Source organism: Lissotriton helveticus, chromosome 12 (genome assembly GCF_964261635.1).
Source record: "Lissotriton helveticus chromosome 12, aLisHel1.1, whole genome shotgun sequence".
Taxonomy (NCBI): domain Eukaryota; kingdom Metazoa; phylum Chordata; class Amphibia; order Caudata; family Salamandridae; genus Lissotriton; species Lissotriton helveticus.
In genome coordinates, this window is record NC_136073.1 from 81,803,199 (window position 1) to 81,828,806 (window position 25,608).

General features: G+C 44.5%; 1 protein-coding gene across 1 annotated transcript in view; it reads left to right on the forward strand.

Annotated features, from left to right (window-relative positions):
• Window positions 1-1,946: 1,946 nt before the first annotated feature.
• LOC144797871 (extracellular calcium-sensing receptor-like) overlaps window positions 1,947-25,608 on the forward strand; it is a 49,179-nt gene continuing 25,517 nt past the window's right edge. The window contains exons 1-3 of the mRNA XM_078668674.1: window positions 1,947-2,191; window positions 15,941-16,232; window positions 17,564-18,388. Coding sequence (XP_078524800.1) covers window positions 1,947-2,191; window positions 15,941-16,232; window positions 17,564-18,388 — 1,362 coding nt within the window. The remainder of the gene's footprint in view (window positions 2,192-15,940; window positions 16,233-17,563; window positions 18,389-25,608) is intronic.

The window sequence follows — 25,608 nt, forward strand, 5'->3', positions numbered from 1 at the left end:
TCCAAGATTTTCAAACATTTGTAAACCTTGGAATGCTTCAAAATTATGTCCCTCCCGGGTGTAACTAGGGGAAATATCTTTGGGCCATATTTATCAAGGTAACAATTAGCGATTCTCTAATAGCGATTTTTAAGAAATCGCTATTTCAGAATCGCTAATTGCTATGTATCAAGAAAATTGCAATTTGTTAGCGATTTCTTGATATTCCTTAATTGCGAATTCGCAAATTGCGAATTTGCCATTAAGGAATACTTTCCCATTCATTTCTATGGGCCAGGAGGCCCATAGGAATGAATGAGAAGTTATTCTCAATTTGCGATTCGCAATCTGCTAATCGCAAATTGAGAATAATTTCAAGGGTGCAGGGGTGTCCAAAGGACACCCTGTTGCACCCCTGAAATATGCATGGGTGCACATGTGGCGCACATACATGACCTAAGGGCATGTATGTGCGTCACATGCACTTTGGAAAATGCAAAAATGTGCATTTTTCAAGGAATTCGCAACTTACCACCAACTAGAAGTTGGTGGTAATTTGCGATTCCTTAAGGCCAGTTAGCAAATTTTTTGGGCTTCTTACATTGCATTTAAGGAATTGAAAAATGTGCGATTCCTTAAATGCAATCGCAAAATAAGGAATCGCAAATTTTGCGATTCCTTCTTTTGCATGCAGATTTGGGTGAGACATACCATTTTGCGAAAATGCGTTCGCAAACATTTGCGAACGCATTTGGGCATGATACATATGGCCCTTTATTTCTGATCGGTATTTCCTTTTTCTATGTATGATGCATTCCCCACACATAGAAAAAGGAAAAAGATTGTAAGGACTGTTTTTCTGCATGAAGATAAACCTGCTCATAATGCAGGCATGCTTGCAGCATGACATGTGTGCCTGTGTTTGCACTGGGCTGCACACAGTGCACCAGCGCAAGAACGGAGCAGAAGTGAATTGTATCTTAGTAGATATGGTGCATATCTGCTCTCACCCTTTCACACAATGCAGCACTGCACTGTGTTGCATGAAAGATTAGTAAATCTGGGCCAGACAGCCACAATTGTGTGTAAAGACTTTCAGGCTCCAGAGGACTGATGCTGCTGTTCTGCATCTTGATCTCCACAGATGCTCATGCCTGGAGGATGCTCTGTGTATTTGCCACTTCTTCCCACAGCTGCAATTATCAACCAGCACTTGCACGTAGGGCAGCTTTAACACCATCCCACATGACTGCCCTTGGGCACCTCCAGGGGACCATGTTTTAGATAAAAGCATCGATAGCGCATAGAGATGCATTCATCACAGACGCCCTCAGCGCATAATTCTGTGCACACATATTTCTGAAGGAAGAGTTAGAAGTGCCCAGGAATCTGAGATAAAAGCGATAAGTGCTGGAGTTTATTGCTTTAGTTTTAATGCAGCACTGCTGAAGAATATTTCTATTTGGCTTCAAGGTGATACACAAATCAGTCTTATAGTCCTAGCTGTGCCTCAACTGAGCACACACAAATTCCGGCTGTTTATAGAGATGCTGTATCCATCTATACACTTCTAGTTTATTTTTTCCATATTTGTAATGATTTATGTATCAGCTGCGTGCAAGTTGTTACTGGTCGTGCCTTAGCTGAGGTCTACAAACTTGCAGCCACCTTGTCGGGCATCTCGGCTTCCCATATTCCCAATAACAATATCATTCTTTGAGAGAAAGGTCCATTAAATGCCTCTCCTATATGAGCTCATGAGATTCAAACTATTATATCTGGGGATACAGAGGCTGGTGGATCGATTCGGTTTCTAAAGGTGAAACCTGAAATGAAAAAATAAAAATAAAAAAAATACTACCAGTTATACTATAAAATAAGGAAAAGGCTGCGGAGACGTAAGGTGTTTTTTTCATCTCCAAAACGGAAGTGTAATCAACAAGACACTCCCTGTAGCCATTGGAAACATGACCATCAGGAGCTCCATCAAGCCTCTGTACCTGGGAGCTTTTGTGTCCCTGCTGTCCTGGTACTGGTACCCTGTGTGCGCTCCTCATACAGCGATGGCTGGATGCCAGCTGCAAAAAACCCAAGCCAGCGGGTTCTCAAGAAATGGGGATATCCTGATCGGTGGCATCTTCTGGGTCCACTTTGCCTCTGGCCAGCAACAAATCACCTTCCAAGAGGAACCAGTGCCAGCATCATGTCACACGTAAGCAAATCATAAGTAGATGCTAATTGTTTACGATCACAAAAGTCCAAGCAGCTAGATATGAAATACATATAAAAAGGTGCCACTTTCTACCGTGTCAGGGGAAACAAAAGGGTCATGGTGGAGGTGGGTGGAACAGAAGTGCGGAGGTCAGGTGCTGAATCACCCTCCTGAAGGTACATGAGACTGGATGGAGGCGCAGAAAATGCAGTGTATTTAGTAAGACCTAATATATGTATGGCATGGATTGTACAGATAAGAATTGCAGTACATGGTCCTGTTTTATATGGTTGTGGGTGAATTTATGTAAAGTATTTAAAAAACCACCCACCAAGTTGTGGACTACTCAGACAGATGTTTTGCTTCTCTTCAATTTTGAGTTTCATGCTTCCTTTCCCCCATATGTATGTAGACTATAACATATGAATAAGAGAAGTAACACCATTGCACGCACAACAAGAATGATTTTAAATATGCATATAGAGAAAAACAACAAACAGATGTTTTGCTCATTTTTCGCCTAATCATGGCATGTATAACTATGTTTAAAGATCTTGAGTCTGATGTTGTAAAACTCATTCACAAACCAAGATGAGCAATTCCCTCAAGAACTGGTTTGAGAATTGATTAGTAAATGTTGATGCAACTCAATGTGTCCCATCCAGAATGTCCATTGGAAGGGGGTCACACATGACCTGCCTAATTAATATTAGTTGGGCAGGATTCAATTTGCAACCCCTGGGAATTGGTGCCAATGCTGGGAGGCTGTGGAGGGTGGCCTTAGAGGGACAGAGGACCACTGGGAATGTTGGTGTGTTGGTTGAGGGGGTGTATCCCTTCTCAAGCAACTGCCACAGTCCTTATCAAAGTTAACTATGAAGGCCATTAATTTAACCTGTGCTCAACCCTCTGGTCACTTGGGGAAAAAACAGCCAGGCTTAACTTAGAGAGGCAATGAGTACAGTATTTATGCAGCACTCAAACAGCAATAAAGTGATAACACAACACAAGAAAAATACCATACCAAATTTGAAAAATAGAGTAACTTTTAAGAAATTATTTGACACAAAAATCCACTTGGTAGAACCGGAGTTAGGATTTAAAAAACGTTTTAGTAAAATCTTGGGTCTAAATGACCGAAGCACCAATTGCAGGTATCTCGTCACTCAAGACCGGGGTAAAATTGAAGGGTATGGCCGATCGCGATGGAGCATGGTTCGGATATACAAAGTGGAATGGACTTTGTCACCGCTCACCCTCAGACTTAGAAGAAATTTAAAATAAAAGTGTCTCACAAGGTAACGTTCAGTGGGGCATATCTGCAGGCAGTGTCCGAGGAGGAGTTGTCACTGTCAGGGAGTCGCTGGATGAATTTGTGGTGAAGATTTCTTTGTTAGGACTTAGACTCGCGTTTTGAAGGCAAGCATCTCTTGTGGGATGAGGATGCAGGCTGCAGCTGATGAGGGCTTCATGAGCAGAGATACCCTTCCTAAGAGGAGCCGCTGAACAGGATTTGCTGCTCAGAGTAGGTAGCGGGAGCTACCACAAAGTCAGGCAGACTGGCAGTGCACCTTAGGCAGATCGCAGATCGCCGAGCAGGTAGGTTCCGGTCTATGTTCTCAGAGCACTTTTTAGTAGAAAATTTAAAGCATCGCCAGTGCAGCAAGGAGTATGTTGTGATGTGTTGCTGAGGCTCCGAGCTAAGAGTCTCACTGGGCTTCAGTAGCCAGTGCACGAGCCGAGCCCTGAAAATATTTGGCTTGTAAAACATATAACAATCATTTGAAAATATGATCATGTTTCTACAAAATCCAAAACAGGGGATTTCTTTAACATGTGCAAGTGTTTAAACATTGAACACCTGAGTATATCACTGCATTGAGAATCAATGCTTAAAAATGATTGTTTTTAAACTTTTCCGGTCCCTCTCCCTGCCCTGACAACGCCATTGGTGAGTGATGGGGCCAGTCACTTGGCATGTGTATGCATAATATGTGGCCTAGATTCTTAGATGAGGCAGCATTTCAATCTTTTAAAACATACACAATAAGTTTAGTACAGCAAACATGCTAAACTCGCATATTTGAAGTTGTTGTTATACCTGAGAATTTGAAAAAGTAGTCAATAAAATAAAATATTTGTCAAGGATCTCACAGTTTTATGAATCATAGGAGCCAGGATTGATCCTGGTTTTCTACTTTCACATTGTGCAGGTTAGCCCCTGAATTAGTATCCCTGTCTCTTGCCCGTTTTACATCAAAGCTATATAAGTCTTTGCCTATAAGGCTTGGCACATAAGAGTAGAGCTAGGCGGCAGGCAGAGGCCACATGAAAGCTCGGCTCGCTTTGGGCTCGAGGGTAAAGAGGACCTGGAGCTGAGACCGAGCTTGACATCAGCGCGAGCCTGGCTCGAGCTTTCACCGAACACCTGACTGCACAGCAGATGCTTGGAGGAGGCCGCTCGCGGGGAGAAAGCCACGAGGCAGTCTGCTGGGATCTGGAGTGAGGAAGGCGCTTTGCAGGCAGCGTTAGCAGAGAGAGGGGTCCCGCCGACCGGAAGTTTAAAGCATCGCCAGTGCAGCAGGGAGTATGTCGTGATGTGTTGCTGAGGCTGCGTGCAGTGGGAGAATTATAGATCATGCAGTTGACATTACTGCACAAGTTGTTCATGTTGCAGAAGGGTCCCGGGTCCATCTCAGGGCAGAGTCTCTGCACTTTCCTAGTGAAGGCAAGGAAAATGGGCCACTCTCTCCCCCTCTGTCCACAGGCTGGATGTGAAAAAAAGTCCATATTTTGGGTAAATTGAGCTCATAACGCCCTTTGGATCCAGTGGCAATGTACCTGCTGCACTATTGATCGGTACATCCCTGAGATGGGCATCTTCCCTGGTACCTCACAGATATGGTCCAGGCTGTGAGGCCCAGGGGAAGAGGATCCCTCCATTAAGACGAACAGCAAAAGACCGAAGGTCTCATTTATGAGACCGTGTGTCACTTTTACGCCACCGGTGAATCACTTTTTGTGATGCACCAGCAGCGTAAAAAGTGTGCCTTGTTGCACCATATTTACAAAGTGACGCATCTAGGTAGATGCGTCACTTTGTAAACCCCTGCGCTACATTATACCTACGCCAGGTATAATGTATGCAGGGGGGGCGTTCTGACGGAAGACAGGGTCATAGACGTGACGCAGTGAAATCTATAAGATTTCACTGCGCCACTTCTAGGACACAAATGCGTCAATTTCTTACGCCTGCCTCACAGCAGGCGTAAGACTGACTCAGGCCCTTTCACATGGGGCTTGCCCCATGTGAAAGGACACATTGCTGGAGTTGCGTCACTTTTGTGACACACTCCAGCAATGCGTCACTTTTGCACCATACAGATACGACCGCTATTGTACGCTCCACCTATATATATATATTTTTGTATGGTCTTTTTTTTATATGCCAATAAAAGTTTTTAAATAAAAAAAGAAATACTGACGTATCTGTGACTCCTTGCGCCATGATGCATCATACTGTAAATATGACGCATCATTGGTCTCGCACGTAGGGCGCAGTGAAAAGTGACGCATCGCTGTTTTTACGCAGCGATGCGTCACTTTTCATAAATGAGGCCCCGCGACTTCAAGGCCCTTTGGGGGATGGGCCTCTCCTGTGCCTTGCAGCTGTGGATCATGTCTGTGAGGTGCATGGGAGAAGGAGTCAGTGGTATGGTAATGGTGCCATGGGCAATGATGCAAGAAAATGATGCTGGACAGTGAAACAGTCATAGTCTAGGTGAACTGGGTCACTAACATACATGCCCCCTGGTGCCATTGAATCTGCTGCACTACTGATAGCTATGCCCCAAGCATGGACTGATGAATAAAGCCATTGTACAGTGTAGTGGAGCCATTTCAATAAAAAAAATGAACTGGATATTATATGGGGAGGGGTGAGGTTGATACATTCACCTAAACACAGGAGTAAATGTATAAAACCTGTCCATCAAGTAGAAGTGTGCTGAGCTGTATTATTTTACCAAACAGTTTGATTCTGGGCAAATGCCCACTCCTTCCTCCGCTTATCTGAAAATATGGCAACACTCTGAAAAATCCTTATTGGAAGAAATAGAGGGCCTCATTTATGAGGCTGTGTGTCACTTTTACGCCGCCGGTGCATCACTTTTTGTTACGCACCAGTGGCGTAAAAAATGCGCCATATTTACAAAGTGACACATCTAGGTAGATGCATCACTTTTTAAACCCCTGCGCCACATTATACCTGCGCCAGGTATAATGTATGCAAGGGGGGCATTTTGACACAAGAAAGGGTCATGGAAGTGACGCAGTGAAATCTATAAGATTTCACTGCGCCACTTCTAGGACGCAAATGAATCAATTTCTTACGCCTGCCTCACAGCAGGTGTAAGACTGACTCGGCCCTTTCACATAGGGCCTGCCCCATGTGAAAGGACACATTGCTGGAGTTGCCTCACTGTTGTGACACATTCCAGCAATGCGTCACTTTTACACCAAACAGATACGTCAGAAATACTGACTTATCTGTAACTCCTTGCGCCATGATGCGTCATACTGTAAATATAACGCATCATGGGTGTCGCAAGGAGGGTGCAGTGAAAAGTGACGCATCGCTGTTTTCACACAGCGATGCGTCACTTTTCATAAATGAGGCCCAGAGATTATAGACATTTTCCCAGGACAGGACCCCGGCATGTGTTTCATACAGTCCTTTAAGGCTGTTTGCAGCTCAATAACTTAAGGTGCATAGTGCCTTTCTACCCGATAATGACAAGCATATCTTTCACAGCTCATCAATGGTTGAAAGAGTGGGAATTGCTTGACTTTTGAAAGGGTTAATTGTGCAGGGGCGCATTAATGCTGGACAACAAGCATCATGTAGTGTCTCAATTGCAAACCTAATCTGCAAAAATGCTGTTGTGGTCTCCCTAAAGGGCCCCATCCCATAGGCATCACTATGTGTGCAGCCCAGGAGAGGGACCCCTCCCCAGGGCTCGTAGCTATGGTGTAGCACTGTGAGGCTAATGGAAGGGACCTCCGATGCCCTGTGCCTCATAGCCATGGTCCAGGGCTGCAATGCCCAGGGGAACTGGCCCCTTTCTCTCTTCCTCAGAGTGCAATACTTGCTTGTGAGGCCCAGGGAAGGGATGCCCCTATGGGCATCACTGTGCTACACTATAGTTAGAAGGCCTCATCCCCCAACCACAGCCAAACTTCAGAAAAGACTCCAGCGCATCCAGAACGCCTCCGCACGAATTGTCCTGGACATCCCCCGACGCAGCCACATCTCCGGTCACCTGAGAGACCTGCACTGGCTCCCCATCAGCAAGAGGATCATGTTCAGACTCCTCACCCACGCACACAAAGCCCTCCACGACCTGGGCCCCAAGTACCTCAACAACCGCCTGACCTTCTACGTGCCCACCCGCCAGCTACGACCGTCCAGCCTCGCCCTCGCCGCCATACCACGCACCCACAAAGCCACCACCGGGGGAAGATCCTTCTCCTACCTGGTAGCCAAGACATGGAACTCCCTCCCTAACCACCTCCGGCTGACCCAGGATCATCTCTCCTTCAGTAAGCTCCTCAAGACCTGGCTCTTCGAGCAGTAAAGGACCCCTCCCCCCAGCACCTTTAGACCCTCCCGGGTGAGTAGCGCGCTATACAAATGCCCATGATTGATTGATTGATGGCCTAACACAGGGCAATAGGCAGCTGCCCACACTGCCCATGCCTTTCACTGGCCCTGCTGGTATAACCGCTAACGTTCCCCTTAGAATACAGGCCATTCACCCACAGTTGGGGCATTCCATGCATATTGCTGTTGTGTAAACATGTTAAAATATGGGAAAAATAATGTCACTGTGAAATTCAAAAATGTGCAGAGCTTTAGTTGATGTGCAACACTCAATGCCCCCAAGCTAGGTTACACTATATAAATGTCAATACAAAACCAAATGCAGGTGTCAGAAGAGAATAGTGCAGTGGCCGCCAGTAGGTCAGTTACTCTCCCAAAGCAGAGAACTGTGATCACACTCACTCCAGTCCACAGTAGCTGCTGCTGAATGAGAATCTGGGGGCACAGGCATAGGGAGAGGCAGGCTTCAGTGTTGTGCGCGCTGTCTTCAGGCAGAAACGCATCATGTACTAGCTCTGAGTGCCCCTGCCTTCACACTTGCCTGCTGTTGTGATGAAATGACATGTAAATGTGAATATTGTTACTTCTTTAAGAATAGTGAGATCTCTAGGATTTGCCTTTGCTCTTTTTAAAGTATTAGTGTAAGACATTGCATCCTTGGCATGGTTTCCCCTGTCTTTTTGCCTCTACCCTCTGTATTTTTGACTGTATGCTGGACTTCGTTTTTGCTGGTATGTGTACTCTGGGCACTTTGTACAAGTGTTCCCTGTGTAATTGTGATTATGATTCGTTATCCATGATTGGAATATTTTATATACTGGTAAGTCCCTAGTAAAAGGCATGTTGTGTGCCCAAGGCCTGTAAATCAAATGATACGGGTGGGCTTGTAGCACTGATTGAGCCACCAACATGACAAGCCTTGTAACCTGGAACCATAGCTTAGGCCTTCTACTGCAGTGTCTGCCACTTCAGTTTTTACCTGCCGTTTCCACCTGGCAAGTGCACCCACTTACCAGGCCCGTGCCTGACATGTTACTACATGTAAGGCACACCTAAACTAGCCCGAAGGTAGCCCCATGGGCAGGGTACAGTGTATGTGGAAGGTAGGACAAGCACTGGTATGTTTTACATGTCCTGATATTTAATTATTGCCAAATTATTTTCTCACTATTGCTCCCATAGGTTTTCATTGGAGCTTCCTCGTGACAGCTTACAAGTGTAACTTTGAATTGGGAAGAGATAGAGATTTGAAGTTTGGGTGAAATTTAAAAAACTGCTTTTAGTGAAGTTGTTTTTTAAATTGTGTGTATAAAAAATACCACTTTTAGAAAGTGGCCATGTTCTTGCTTTACCTTTCTGTGTCTCTGCCTGCCTGTGGCATCAGTGTCTGGTTTAGGCTGACAGGGGCTGTTTGTGTGTTCATTGACAATCACACAAAAGTCATCAGAGTTGTGCCCTGCACATCCTGATGACCCATCACCAGGCTGATGGGTCTTCCTGAGCTGGAGTGGTGAGGGTAGTTGTCACTGACATCTGAATAGGACTGTGTCTATCCTCACACAATACTGTCTCCACCCACCCTAGTATGTCTCGAGCTAAAGCAGGGTAAGACATGATCTTGTGGATATCAAAGACATTCCTTTAAAATATACCTACTTCAAAGACTAAAAGGGGTATAACACTTGTAGCCCCACAGCGTGCTGTGTTGTGATGGCCAACTGCTTGCTGATTATCTCTTGGAGACTGAAAAGACTGTGCTTTTGTATTCTGCTTGTCAAGGTTCTCCAAGGGCTTGTGCATGCTTGCTTCCAGTTGAAAGTTTCAAGGAAATCAAAGAAAACACCTGCAGCCCCTGATCTCGTGTGCTGGGAGTTCTGACATGTCAAGTGGTGCCGTTTTCAGTTCTGTGCCCTTGGAGGTGGCTTTGCTACAAAGAAAAGAAGAAAATCCATGCACCAGTCATCATCACCTGTTTTTCCTGCCACAAGCTTGCCAGGCAGTTGAAAAAACAATGCATTGCCTCAGTGTGGTAGAAACATTTCCACGCAGCTTGTCGTGCAACTCCAAGACTGCTGCAGCCTGAGTCCTATGCACGGTGTCTCTGACGTCTGAGAAACCTGCTCCTACGCTGGCCCTTCTGTGCAGCTGAAGAAATCGACATATCACCTGCTCGTGGCTGGGAAAACCAACGCAGCAGCTGTCTCGCCTCCACTACATCGACCCCAGCGTGCCCGGATACTCCATGTATCGCACCTGTACACCAAGTGTGCACTGACACTAAATGCATCAACTCCCCTCACAGGAAGAAACCGACACATTACCCCACCTCAAAGTAAGAAGCCAATGCATCACCTTCTCTGGCAGTAAGGAACCGGCACATCACCTCCCCTGCCTAGCAATAAGGAACCGCCGTATCACATCCCATCGGGGCAAGGAACTGGCGCATCTCCTTCCCTGTGAGTAAGGAACCGATGTATCACCTTCCCTGCCAGTAAGGAACCGATGCATCACTTTGCTTTTCCAGCGCCTCACTTCCCCTGCGCCTGGTTTTGTCTTTGGTTCTGACGCATCCCAGGTACTTTATGATAAAAGTGACATATTCATTGTTTTCTGTGGACTGAACTGTTTTAACATTCTAAAGTGATATCTTGATTTATGTATGTTGGATTTTTGTTATTTTGGTCTTTTATTAGATACATATTGGCTATTTTCCCAAGCTGGTGTGGAGCCCCTCTGGGGTGTTTTTACGGTGTTACTGTATGTGTTCATAAATGCTTCACACATTGCCTCTGTAGGTTAGCCTCACTGCTTTGTACATAGCTACCAGAGGGTGATCAGTCCCCAACTTATGTGTGCACTTTACTTATCTTGCCTAGAGTGAGGGTTCCTCTTTTACAGGGTGCATGCCGACTGACAACCAGAATCCCCATTTCTAACAATTAGCATCACTGAAGCATTTAGCGCCTTGATGCCCTTGGGCTAAGTTTGCGCTTTAAAAGTTGCATATTCACTCATTCATTCAAGTAAAGCATTACATACTCAGCCACTCTGGATGTGTACAGGTGGCAAGCTTTTTCATCTGGAGCATTTTGATTTTATTTTTAATCTTTACAATATTTTCTAACCTTGGAATTTTCTAAAATAGGCAAGTTCTAGAAAGAGGTATTTATTGAAAGTATTTTTAAGGGAGAAAAACTAAGCCTAAAATGAAATTTATGATGGAGAATAACACTTGGAAAATGCTTCTTAAGTGTGAAACTTCTCCTTTACGTGCAGGGCGGCGCAGTTGGGTGAAGGTGGGAAAGTAAACAAAGTTTACAAACCCCACACAGTACACTAATCCCAATCCCACTCATCCTCCAGGAAAATAAATTGGGAAATTCAGCCCTATGATGACGTCTTTGTTGAAGACTAAACCACTTTCCTCTTTGGAAAAGACATTTCATAGATACCTTGTAACTCTCCTAAACTCTTGGAGATTAACAACCTCTGACCTACATGGGAATCCAGTTTTTTCCATGTTTTGAAAACAACTAATCTTTTGGAATGGGAAATTAAAGTTGTATGTAAAATTTAGATACCAATTAACTCCCTCAGTGCAACAGAAGTGGAACATTTATAAGTGTACCAAATGCTCAGAATCACAACATACAGCTTCTGACTAGTGTCTTAGCTCTAAGACTTTGGTCTCTCCTCTGAGTCAGGTGGAGAGAATGGCATGGAATTTCACGCTGTCTGAGTGTGTAATACCTGTTTTTTCTTGATGTGGGGGAACCAGACCCTATTTTTAAAGCTTGTTATTCTGGCTGGAAAAATCACCCGAGACAAGCAGCAGCCAAGCCCTCATTCCCTGTTTTTATTTCTTTGGTAATGCTTCTCACTGCTAAGGAAAAAAAACCCTCTCTCTCCATATGGTCATTCCCCATGAATGAATGAATAAATGAATGAATGGGTGTCTTATAATGCGCAAACCTTAACCCAGAAGGGCATCAAGGCGCAAGCAACAGACAGACATAGAACAACATAAGGGGGATAACATAGAGCTTAATAAGCCAGGGAGAAGAGCCATGTCTTCAAAAGTTTACGGAAAAACCCTAATGAGGGTTGGCTGGAAAGTTCAGATGGAAGCGAGTTCCATAATTTGGGAGCCAAGATCGAAAATGCTCTTCCTCCCCATCTCACCTTGGTAAATCTAGGAACAATGAGCAGATTTTTAGAGGCCGAGCGAAGGGATCTGCTGGGGATATAAGGGCTAACAAGGGATCTGATCCCTTTGGATCCTGATCCAAAGACCACCCTATGGGCCAGGCAGAGAATTTTAAAAGAGATCCTGGCCTGAATTGGTAGCCAATGGAGATCTTTCCTAGCCCTGGTAGCAGATGTACTCCTAGGGAGGTTAAGAACCATCCTGGCAGTGGCATTTTGGACTACCTGGCGGCGCTGAAGAGATTTCTTGTTAATGCCTCCATATAGCGCATTACAGTAATCGAGCCTGGAGGAGACCAAGGCGACCGTTGCCTTTTTGCGCGCATCAGGTGACAGGTATGGGGCAATCTTTTTTAGTGTCCGAATGATAGTGCAGCAGGTGGCCACTGTTCTGTTGACCTGGCGGTCAAATAAAAGGGCAGTATCTATAAGTATGCCCAGATTCCTGGCCGAATGAGTAGGCTGGGGACAGTCCCCTATAGAGGCCGGCCACCAGTCTCCCGTCCACAGCTCTTGACTCCCTCCAAAGACCAAGACTTACGTCTTTTCACCATTCAGCTTAAGAGGGTTACGTATCATCAAGTGCGATATTGCCTCCATACAGGCTCGAAATTTGAGGGCAGAGTCATTTATCGGCAGGGTGGTGGAGACAATAATTTGAGTATCGTCGGCATATGACAGCACCTGATACCCAAAGGATCTTACAATCTTGGCAAGTGGGGTCACGTAGATGTTGAACAGTACAGGGCTCAAAGCAGAGCCCTGTGGGACCCCACATTGCACCGCCTGGGAGGGGGACAGAAATGTGCCCAGTTTTACTCTCTGCCATCTCTGATGAAGGAAAGAGGAGAGGAGATTCAAGGCACTGCCCTCCACCCCTAACCCCTTTAGCCTGTCGAACAGGATTGAAGGGGACAGGGTATCAAACGTTGCCGTCAGGTCCAACAGAACCAACAACGTGGTCTGTCTTCTGTCAACCTCTGATCTGATATTATTAACCACAACTGTGAGGGCGGACTCTGTGCTATGGGCAGCATGAAACCCGTGTTGGAAGACATCCAACAGGTTCTCACTCTCCAGATAAGAAGCCAAATGGCGATTGAGATGGGCCTCTAGAATTTTGGCAGGGGCAGGAAGTAAGTAGATGGGTCCAAAGTTTTTAAGACTTCCGGGTTCAGGGAGGCCTTTTTTAGAAGAGGTTTCACAACTGAGGTTTTCCAAACTACGGGAACACTCCCTTCGGAGATGGCCATATTCATGACCTCCAACAGAGGGGGAAGGACAACCTCTCTGCATGCCTTAAGCGTTTTTAAAGGGCAGGGGTCCAGGGGAGAACAGGACTTAGTAGCGTCTAAGAGACAGTTTAGCTCTTCCAGTGACAACCTAGGAAAGTTTGTCAAACTAGGGCAGGGTCCTGTTTCGGAGACCACAGCCATGGCGGAAGAGTGAGGCATGGATGGCATGGATGCCTGGCTGGTATCCAATTCAAGATTTAGAGTTTCGAGGGCATTGTGTATGTCAGCGATTTTCGTATGAAAGAAGTTCGCAATGTTGTCACATAGCTCTTGTGTCTCAACAATAGAGTTTATGGTTTTAGGTGTGGACAAGGTGTTAATAATCTTAAAGAGCTCTCTTGAAGATTTAAGCGAGGCAGTGGTGTTGCTAAAATAACCCTTTTTTTCCTCTATTATCGCTTTTTTGTATTCCTTTAAGGCCTGTTTATGTTGGCTCATCCCGGAAGGGGTGGGTTGAGCAAGCCAGGATCTTTCTTTTTGCCTGCATTTCTGCCGTAGCAGCCTCAGACGTTCAGAATACCAAGGAGCAGAGAGGCTCTTTCTGGCTGAGTAATGTTTTTTAGGCGGCGCTAGACTGTCCATGGCCATACCTAGACCATTGGACAGGCTACATGCCGCGGCATTTGACTCTGGCTGGAGGGAGGGATTGACCTCCACCAGAAATGGGGCTAAGGAACTATTACAGACCTCTATAGTTTCTTCTAGTTTCCCATACGTTCCTATCCTCTTGTTTGGGGGCCGGGGCGGGAATGCTTAGAAGAAAAGGGACTGCCCGATGGTCTGACCAAGATAGAGGGATTGGAGTCCCAATCCCCAACCTGCTGTCATTGGAAAAGATGCCATCTAGCGTATGCCCAGCCAAGTGCGTAGGGCCCACTACCAGTTGGCTCAGCCCACAGGCATTCAGGCCCTCCACCAGAGCCAGCGTATCTCTGTCCTCTGTCACCTCCAGATGAAAGTTAAAGTCGCCCAGGAGGGTTAGATTTGGCCTATCAATAAAGGGCTCTGGAATTTCAAGTATATCATCGGAAAAGGAGGCCCTGGGTCCAGGAGGCCTATAACAGAGCATGCCAGAGAAGGAAGCCGTAGGGGCAAACAGTATGGAGAAGTATAATGATTCATATTTATCCGAAGGGGACGAGAGGGGGTCAATGCAAAACGTAAAACCGTCCCAACAAAGAATTCCCAGCCCACCCGCCTCTGCGCCCTTCTCGGTCCATTCTGACCAGGGCATAGCCCTCCGGAATAGCATCGACTAGATCAGGCCCAGCGGACTCCGAACCCCATGTCTCAGTTATAAAGATCCTAGGGGGTTCCCTCTGAGATACAAACTCTTTAAGGGCTATATTATTTTTAACCATTGACCTGGCGTTAATGAGAAAGCCAGGCTTCATTTCAGGGCTGTCTGATACCTTAGCTGTCGGCGCTCTAGTCCGAAGTTTCTTGGACTGTCGAGTACCCGTAGGTAGAGTAGAATTACAGCTACAAATAATATCATCAGGAGTTTTAGTATGGTGGCAGGGTAACAGGGGAGGTCTGACAGAGAGTAATGTGGAGAGGGAGTATAACTCACAGTCAGCGGGAAGCATAATGCGAGGAGCACCTTCCCTGGCTCCTGGTGCTTCCTTGGTGCTGACAGGTGCAGACGGGCTGGACTCAGGCGTGACTCCGGCGCAGGTCCGGCGGGTCCGCTGCGCGGAGGCATGCCCGTCCCCTTTTATACTCAGCGCTAGACGCTGTGTTTCTTTACCCCTCCCCTGATGTGCCACGGATTTTGAACCTGTTTTTTAAAAATTTTACTTATCTTGCATTTGCACTTTGCCTCGATTACTGAGTGCTTTTAAATAGCTTTCCCCGCATCTCCCGCATTTTGGGCCAGCTCTCACCCGAGTTAGGTGCTGAGTCGGCCGGTCCTGGGAATAGTTTAGGAGCGGTCATTTTGGTTTGGGAGGAAGCGCTTTGCGCAGTCTAGCGCTGAGTATTAAAGGGGCACTTCTGGCTGGGCTTAATCCTTGCTGTGTGTGTGTTCTTCCCTCCTGAGGCGGAAAGCCGGGAGGTTGCTCTGCTAGTGTACTGCCTGTGTTTCTTTACCCCTCCCCTGATGTGCCACGGAATTTGAACCTGTTTTTAAAAAAATTTACTTCTCTTGCATTTGCACTTTGCCTCGATTACTGAGCGCTTTTAAATAGCTTTCCCCGCAATTCCCGCATTTTGGGCCAGCGCTCAGCCGAGTTAGGTGCTGAGTCGGCCGCTCCCGGGGATAGTCTAGGAGCGGCCATTTTGGTTTGGGAGGAAGCGCTTTGCAATGGGGGTTTACTCCTAGTTGTACACGCTACTGGTATGGGTTCACAACACTGTAACAGTAAAATCAAATGCAATTGTACCATTACCCCTGTACCATGCAAGTTGTAATCAGGCTCTTAGACTGCTATTTGAAACTCTAGTTATAGTAGTGAATTTGGGAAATAAGAAAACAATAAACCTTTCTACGACTATTTTGGCAGCTGTCAACTATGTACAGCTTGCAAACGTATTACAGAAATTTTTAAATGGGCCTGAAGTCTACAGTCTTTCTGCATATTTCAGGTTTGGGTTTCAGAATTACCAGTGGATCCAGGCCATGATCTTTGCTATTGAAGAGATTAACAACAACCCCAACCTTTTACCCAACATCACCTTGGGATTCCAAATCTTCGACTCCTGTACAATGCTTCAGCGTTCTCTGAAGGGGACACTATGGATTCTTTCAGGACAAGAAGAGCTGGTTCCAAACTACCGCTGCCAGAGAAGTTTGCCACCAGCGGCTGTCATTGGGGATTCCTTATCCACACGGTCAATTCTTCTTGCGCGGATCCTTGGTCTATACAAGTACCCACAGGTAGGACATGGTGAGCCCTGAAGCTGATATATAGGTCTGAACCACAGAAGAGGGTCTATAATGAGGGGGGGGACCTTTACCAACCAGAATAACCCAAAGCATACAGTCAATAATACTATTAGCACATTCCACCCACAGAGGTTAGAATAGCCTATATTAAATAAGGGGGAAAACAATAAACATCGGAATAGTACTACAAAAGGTCTATGCTAACCATTATTGGCTGGGCTTTTCAGTGGAACTCCCAACTTTCCAATGTTCTATCATAACTGTAGCTCATCAGGATGGGTCAATGTTCAATCCAAGAAAAGTAAGCGCTTCAATGAAAAAGAGTTCATTAAAGTCTAGAATTCTGACTTTTAAACAGACTTGGAAAGTGATGAACAGAAAATCCTGCATGTGAATTATATACTAACATCTAATGCATGATAGTGAATATCATTTGTTACATCAGAGACCATTTCATCCGAAGTCATTGCAACACAGTTCTTACATTTGCATGCATCACATCTGCAAAAAATAAGAATGAAGGGACAGAATGCCACTAGAGTCAAGCTATTTTGGCTGATGAGGGGTAAAACCCCAAAACCGGTCCTAGTATTCTTGTTTCCAGGTAGGACATGGCCTGGCAGTTCAGGTTGGACTGTTTCCATTGGGCGCAGGGTCAAGACTGATTTGTATATGGCCAGGTCTAAACTAGGGTGGCATGGTGAGCAAAAGCATGATGGATTTAACCCAGATCTCGTGACTGGGGGTGAATGTTTTTATTTGTTCTGTTTTCAGTCCATCAATTGTGTGTCTTTTGCTTTCACGCCCTAAGTACGCCGGGTATGCCCAGACATTGGTCCCGGGCTCACTGGAATCAAGCTATCCTGGCTGAAGAGGGGTGAAACCCCGAAACCGGTCCTAGGATGCTTGTTTCCCGTCAAGAGAGGACCTGGCTTGGCAGGTCGGGTTGGACTGTTCCCATGAGGCACAGGGTCAAGGCTGATTTGCATATGGCCAGGTCTAAACCGGGATGGCATGGTGAGCAAAAGAATGCTGGATTTAACCCAGATCTCTTGACTGGGGTTGAATGTTTTGATTTGTTCTGCATTCCATCCATCAATTGTGTGTCTTTTGCTTACTCTTAACTTATGCCTGTATTTCTACACTTAAAAGAATAGCACATTAGTTTTACACATTATGGGTCTGACCTGGATCGTCCTCACCCTGCTAATCATCATCAGTGGGACTCATAACTAAGCAGGATTCAGATCACTATTTGACAATACTTCATTAAAAAAAAAACAGCCTCGTGGTAACTTGTCCTTATTTTTCTTTTCCAAAAGATCAGTTATTTTTCAACAAGTCCACTCCTTAATGACCGGAATCAGTTCCCATCTTTCTTCCGCACCATCCCTAGTGATGATTTTCAGTCTCGTGGACTGGCCCAGTTATTGATATACTTTGGATGGACCTGGGTGGGCATTCTAGCTGCAGATGATGACTATGGGCAATTGGGCAGTCAAATCGTACAGCAAGAAATAATCAAGGCTGGAGCATGTATTGCTTTCACAGAGAAAATCCTTCCAAGCCGATCTGACAAGAATGCTGTTAATATTGTAAAAGTGATAAAAAACTCAACTGCCAAAGCCATCGTCATCTTCTCTTCAAATGTTTACCTTGTTCCACTCCTAGATGAGGTTTTAAGGCAGAATGTGACGGAAAGGATCTGGATTGCCAGTGAAGCCTGGGCTACATATTCTCTCCTCTCCATCGAGAAATACTTTGAGGTCGTTGTGGGCACCATCGGATTTGCAATCCACAGTGGAGGTATGATGGGCTTTCAAGACTATTTTGTCAACATTAATCCTTCGTCATCTCCAGGGGATATTTTTGTGAGAAGTTTCTGGGAGGAGGCCTTTGGTTGCCAGTGGTCAAATGAGGAAAACCCACTGATGATCAACGATAGTAAAACCAAGTTTTGCACAGGAGCTGAGGACCTCAACAACCCTCTCATCAGCAGCATGATGGACTTTAGACTGACTTACAATATCTACAATGCAGTGTATGCCACTGCATTGGCTTTAGAAGACCTAAGAATGTGCCAGCAAAATGGCGCCCCTTTTCATCATGATATCTGTGCAAACATCTCAGACTTCCATTCATGGCAGGTATATACTCAATCTAATTATATCATCCAACAATATCATTGTGAATGTAACCACAAAGCAATAGTCAAATTTGCCTACACAGAAAGGGATGGTCATGTGTTGCACAAGACAAGGAAGCAGGAGAAGGTGAGCACATAAGCCCAACAAGCACTCACTTTGATTACATTCAACAGTTGGCAAGTACTCACAGCAAGTTAATAAATAACATGTTACCTGGAATCTCAAGACATCTCATGCAACACAGCAAAAGACATGTAGGGGAATGAATTACAAAGTATGTGTGTGTTTATAAAAAAGTTGCTGAATATGCAAGGCAACTATAAGGGTTTGCAGTTTGAAACAATAGTGCATCTGCCATAAAATAGCACATGCAACACTCTGCCGAACCCATGATTCCTCCTTTGAAGGCGGGGTAACCATAGAGTTTCTAACAGCAAAGCCTTATATAGCTACACCACATAAAAACTTTAAGCTGTTGACTCATCTGCAGCATTGTTGTCAGGTAACAGCGATGGTTGAGCTGCTCTATTTAGGACAGGGTAACATTCACCCATTTCCCCTACCCCCAAAGAAGGCATGATGGTCCCAGGCAGGAGAAATCGCGCATTGGCCCCAGACGTCAGGGGAATGTCCCATGGGCCATATTTGTGGCTGAGTCACAAAGTTCAGTGTCACAAATCTCCTTGCTGCCCTGCACTGTGACAGGGAAAGGGCAGAAATGTGCTGAATTTAAGTCAATATGGCACATACCTGCCTTTTCCCCTGCAACATTTTGGCTGCCTAGCCAAACTCAGGCACCCTTGCACCATGGTGCTACGGTGCCTGCATTGTAAGAAGGATTATTTTTGTGCAGGAAGGGACACCTTCCTGCAGTGGCATAACAAAGGCCCCTGATCCCCCTGCGGTGTGGGGTCCCCAAGCTCCAGGGCCCACCAGCACAGTACCCTGGCATGACAACTCCTGACTGAGTCTGGGGGGGCCCTCAATGTAGTTTTCAGGAAGGCCCCCTCAAGTGTGTAGTGCCTTCCTTCATAAAAACAACTCCTTCCAGCCTTTTGCTCTTTCTATCTGTGCTGCAGAATTCAGAGCATGTAGAAAGAGAAAAAAAGGAGAAATAAACACAGTCTCCTCGTTACACCTCAACTGGGGAGAGGTCGGCTTTTCGGCGCATTCCCATGCCTACCACTTCTGGTAAATCTGTGAATGAGTCAAAATCCTTGAATGTTGCGTGGGAACACCCACGCAATGCCCATGGAATTTTTTCCCCAGGGCCGAGTAATGCAATGCAGTGATTTGTGCTGAGTTACATTACTCAAATTCATGAAGCCACTTAGCGCCACACAAGGTGGCCTTGTGTGGATTCATAAATCTCATTTTCAAGATGCTTGGTGCAAGAGCATTGCAAAGGTGCCTGAAAATATGCCCCCAGGGCTATTGCTATTTTGTTCTGCAAAATCAAACTCCTGCTTTGCAAGTTTGGTTTTGAAGAACAAAATACTATGCTGAGTGGGGGCATAAATTATGACATCTGCTTGGCAAAGGATTTGTTGCAGCAGCAGCTTTACTGGACCTGAAGGGGGCGCATAGATCCCCATGAGGATTCTCATTCTCGTAGCTGGTCTTTAATACAGGACTGGAAACTGTAGCTTTGGCTGAACTGGTAGGCCAGCAGACATTTGACAGGGTTTAAAGGAGGCCACACATCTTCATCCCAGCTAGAGCATGAGTCCCACTTCTTGGGGGACAAATTTCCACACAGAATGTTCTCCAGATCAAACATAGCATTAATCATGCTGGCGAATAGCTTGAATTGTGGGCACGTGGAAATTAACATTTCGCATGTCATTCACTTATCTGAGATATTTAACTCATTATGGAGTGATATTTGTGTATTGACTAATAACTGCATCTCGCAGTGCGGCAAAATGTAGCCGCAGAATTACTGTATCAAATTGGTGCTTGAGTTGTAATGCGCACCTATGTGTGCCTGTTACCAGCATCTCACCACTAATTTCAGCCAGTGGCACCTCTCCTTTTTTCATCCCTGCACCCTATCATCACCGCTATCCAAAATAATTACACAGTATTGCTCTCTTGTACTTGTCTTCACTGCATTTTGCTATCTATAAACATCATGCCCCTTGCATGTGTATATACACAAATGCCTATATGCTGTCACCTCTGAAACACACTTCAGTTGGGCTACGTTTCTCTCCCCTCGGATTTGGCTTGGTGTCAGCTCTCAGCACAGGGATGGATGCTGTGGCAGTACAACAGTCTGGTAGGACATCTGGCAGGACCTTTTGTGCGAAAACCTCTCTGAATCAGTTGACAAATCACAGTTTTTTATTGTAATAGCCACTGAATATTATCCTTGCATTGTGGAATTTATATTTAATTCCTGACATAACCAGTATGAACCACTATGACAGTTCAAGGTGAATCGGTATAAACCAGTATGACAAAAGTGTGTTAAACCAGACTAAATTGTTACATTGAATACTCACCGTCTGACCTTGAAACAAAGATAACAACACATGTCTCTTATACTCATGTCACCTTAGATGTTTGTCAAAGTAATTGTCTGGATTATTTCACATTTTATGAGTTCCTCAAAAGATAAGGACATGGGATATCTGAGTTGAAGGTAGACAGGCCAATGGTTGGGAACAACATTTAGTCTGGCCATGGGTCTTTATACTCTCCCTGGATTTTATGCCTAAATATGAGGTTGTCGAGTCAAATATATGTATTTGACCTCAGGTTACAATGCAAAAGTAGAATATATGCTGTCAGAAGGGAGAATACAACTTCATATCTACAATGAGTGCAAAAAATCAGCATAACCACAAAAATGGATATCAGTAAAATATCATAAAATATGTAAAACAGCATGAAATAATGTACTAAGCTTTGCACAAATACTTCTTTAAAGCCTTGCATGTTTCAAGTGATAAGATAAAATGTTATGTCATGTAAAATACATTATCATAAAAGATATTATCGTAAGTAGGAGTGGGGAATAAATTCCACTCCACCAGTGGAGTTGGTGGAGTTTTGGCAAGTCCGCCTTACGCATGTGACATGGAGCTCCGGACAAATTCCACCAATCGCTGAGTGGCAGACTTGTTTCTCATGCACGCTTTGCCAATGGTAAGTTGGTGAGCTTGATGGAAAACTGGTGTCCCCAAGCACTATTTCCTGGAGCTAGGAGGGCTCCGGGTGAGATTTTCCCAAGGAGGGCTGCAGTATGCAGTGAGAAAACTGCAGCTCAAGTAAAGAATCCGTTAAAAAATCTATTTGAGCTGAAAAAAATCAACTTGAGCTGTGTGGTGCTGTTTGAGCTTATTTTTCAGTATTGAACAATCTCCAGGTGCTGCAAATCAGCACGAGCAGCTTCCTGCACAAAAACAACCAATTTCCTCCTTTTTTATGTGCTGCTGAATGCAGTACACATAAAAAGAGTAAAAACAAGGAGAAATACAGTTATTTTTCCTCGTTAAAATACCCCCATGCTTCGCCTAGGAGGCATAGGCTTTTGACACATTTCTATGTTTACAAAACATTGTAAATTTGGGGATGTGTCACATGTCATGTGTATGTAACGTGGGAACACACACCGTAACACCCATGGCATGCCTCCTCATCGCAATGTGAGGAAATGCAGTGACTTGTACTGTGTTGCCTCACACCATATTTACATGACGACGAAAAGCGGGGCAGGGTGGATTTTTGCGGCCTCATAGATATGGCACTTTTATGTTCACCACCGGAACGTCAATAAAATGGTGTTCCGGCGGCACACAGTGGCTTGTAAATAAGCCCCTCAGTTTTCCAGTCATCTGAAATAGAACCAGGAATAATTCCAGCATTCTTTGAAACTTCCAGCACATATGGTAATTGCAATGTCTCAGTGGATCCCATAATCTGATAAGGAAGCCTTTCCGACACTAAGCCTTTTGACACAGGGTAGGCTGTAATTTTTGCACCGTAGAGATCTTGTTATGCTCTGTGGGATGAAAGATCTGGTTGTAGTTCTCGAACCATGGTTTGTGGAACAGTTCTTTCAGGGATGTAATGTCCATTCAGTAGCAGTAAAATAACAGTAAGCATTGTCAGCCTCATGATGTAAAGAAACTTCCGTAGCAATTCACACATAGGACCACAGTGGTATCAATACCTGTCGCAAAATCAATGATAAGCAAGAAGAAATCTGTGGTACTATGTGACTGAGGAGGGTGATGAAAAGCCCTCTTTGTAGAATTCGGATACATTTTCATAAAGCGTTGTATCTCAAAAAGGCATCATCTCAGCAGATGTTGACTCATGCGGGGGTTCACAAAAAACCACGGCTTGCTTGGAAAATTTGCAACTGTAGTAATGGAATCCATTGTTTGATGTCAAGCTGTAGACATAGTAGGCTCAAGTATACCCAGCTGAATACTGAAGCTAGTGATGTGATTTTGCTCTTCTAGGGGTATTTAGTTTAGAGATGGGAGAGCTGGAGAAGTTTTACTCAGAAATCATCTTGATGTCCAGGAGGGTCTGCTGTACAGATTTGACCACATAGAGATTCTTAACGTGGTCAATGGACACTTGTCAGTTGTTCTTCGAACCGGACAAAGGAGCAGTATTACAGTTTGTTTGCCTTTTATCAAAATAATGGGTGGTCTGTGGGTTGGCTCGAAAGCTTGTTTACTGCGGACTTTTTTTTAAACTAGATCCCATACTTGTGGGATTCACCTGTCAACAGCTGTTAAAAACTTCCTTTTTGCCAGTGGTGGCTTCAGAATGCTTTACATTAGATAGCTTGCGGCTGACCTCTTGTATGTTCTGTAAGACATTTAAATGTTGGGCCAGGTCATAAATCTTTTACATCTGCCACATTCCCAGGATTATCTAGGCCATGTCCATACATATGTATTCACATGGATTGCGCCCTCCCAGTTTTGCATGTGTGTAAATTATTGGGTTCTCAATGTACTCCATACAGATGATTGTACCAACTAAGATCTAAATTAAGTAGCCTAGCAATTTGGGCTTGTTTATGCATGCTATTAGTGCACTCAATTTTGCTGTTACTCTCTGCTCGATTGCATGCTCTCAGAGTAGACGTAGCATCTCTGAAATCCTTGAAGGAGAATACAGGACCACTGCCTGAATGAAAGGTATGAACTGCTCTCATTAGTCTCAGATACTGCAGATCCTTAATGACTGCTTTAGATCCTGCATTTGTCTGAGGATTCATCCATAGCAATCAAGAACATAAATTGATTTCCACCAATATGTCCTTATACTGGTTCATGGAATGTACTGGCCAGATATGGTCCAAATATATGACCCTAAATAGTGTCTTGGAGAATGTGGGGGGCGTCTGCTCAGATCTTCGAACAGTAGAAGCATTAATCTGTTGACAAACATCACATTCACCACCATATTCTCTGATCTGCTTTTATAAACATGGCCACCAGTAACATTGCTTCAGTTATATTTCTCTCAGCATGAGTAGATTCCAATCCCTCATGCGTTGCTTTGATTAAGTAGTCTGGATAGCTGATTAAGAATTATACTGCCTTCCACTTCAGGTATAGTAACCACAGCAGTGTTATCCGAATGGAGTGTGTAGAAGTATTCGGGGAGGAGGTGCTTCACTCTGCATTGTTGCCTGTACCGCTGTTAGTATATCTGTATCAATCTCATTAATACCACTAATTCAGCCTTTGCTGCTAAGTCAGCCTCAGAGTTCCCTTTGGCATGAATCCAGTTACGCTGATAGACCAAAGTGTGTGTCCCATGGACCAATGGAAGCTTATGTTGTAAGACAGCTACCTTTACCCATAGCTATTTATTCTGAATGTGTTTACATTTTGAATTTTTGAATCTACATTGTAAATGTACACACAGAATGATGAATCAGCCAGCATCAGTGTGGAAACGAATGGGTCAGCTTTCTGCAAAATGCATGGATTTCTGCATAGATCATGAATTCTGGATACCGCAAGCCAAATCAGGAAGGATAAATACTTTGAATCTTCCCTGGAAGGGATGTCACAGGACCTTACCCTGTTGACATTGCAATACATGGTATCATTGGCATTCCATAATAACTGCATGACTAATTAAAAAATATGCAACACAGACATTTGAGTATTTTAGGTTAGGTATCAAATTTAGAAAACAATCACCCAGATTAATATTTTTGCACTTGCAAACCCAATACTATTGCCATCTTATCAACACATCAGGAAGAAAAACAAAACACTAGATAGATTGAGGAGATGGTGAAAACATCAGAGTCTTTTATGAAACTTGAGCACTTAATAGTCATGACTAAAGGTACGGGGCCAGAATTTCTTGTTGCAGCTGCAGTCCCAGAGAAACATTTGCCACTGATTCCCTTTAAATGAAACTTTGAGACCATAAGAAAAAAAACATCTTTAGGCCTGAGAAATACAGTACCAATGAAAACAGAGTCTCAATGGCGAGACATCAGATTAAAGATGGCTCCATAAACCATACACTTGCCCTTAAAAGAGTTCTCCTTTCTTGTTAAGTTCATCTTAGGGTGCTGACATAATACATGGGGAACATTACTAATTTTTCACTATATTACAAGAAAAATATGTGTGCTCATCTGAAGAGGATATAGTGCCCCAAAACACAGAACAGGAGTGGGAATCTAAAAAACTTATGGCGCAAACTGACAGAATTTCATAGTTGCCCTAGTGCAGTGATACTCAAAGTATTGCCCAGGGGCCGTTTGTGGCCCTCTTGACCTTTACATGCAGCCCTCCTGGTGAACAGCAGCACAAGCTGCTATTTAGTAGCTGAGCAATAATATTCAGAAGAAAATATTAAATAAACGGGCAAGCATGTATTAGCCTGCAAATAAAGGCTTGCTCACTTATTTAACATGTTTTTACACCTCCTTACCCACCCAGACCCCCCATTCCCACCCTGCTGGCATCACTGCGGCCCCCCGGTCACACCACCTTCTGTACTTTGAGGACCCTGGGCAAATGTTTGTGAGTACCCATGCCCTAGTGCAAGCTTATACCACAATGGGAAATATATTGACAACACAGGAGAGGAAAAAGAGGAACAATAAACAGCAGCAGTTATGTCCACATGCAATAACTGATGTAGGACATGTATTACATAAAGACTAAAGTATTGACTTAAATTATTCATTATTGTTAATACATTTGACTTATGATCAT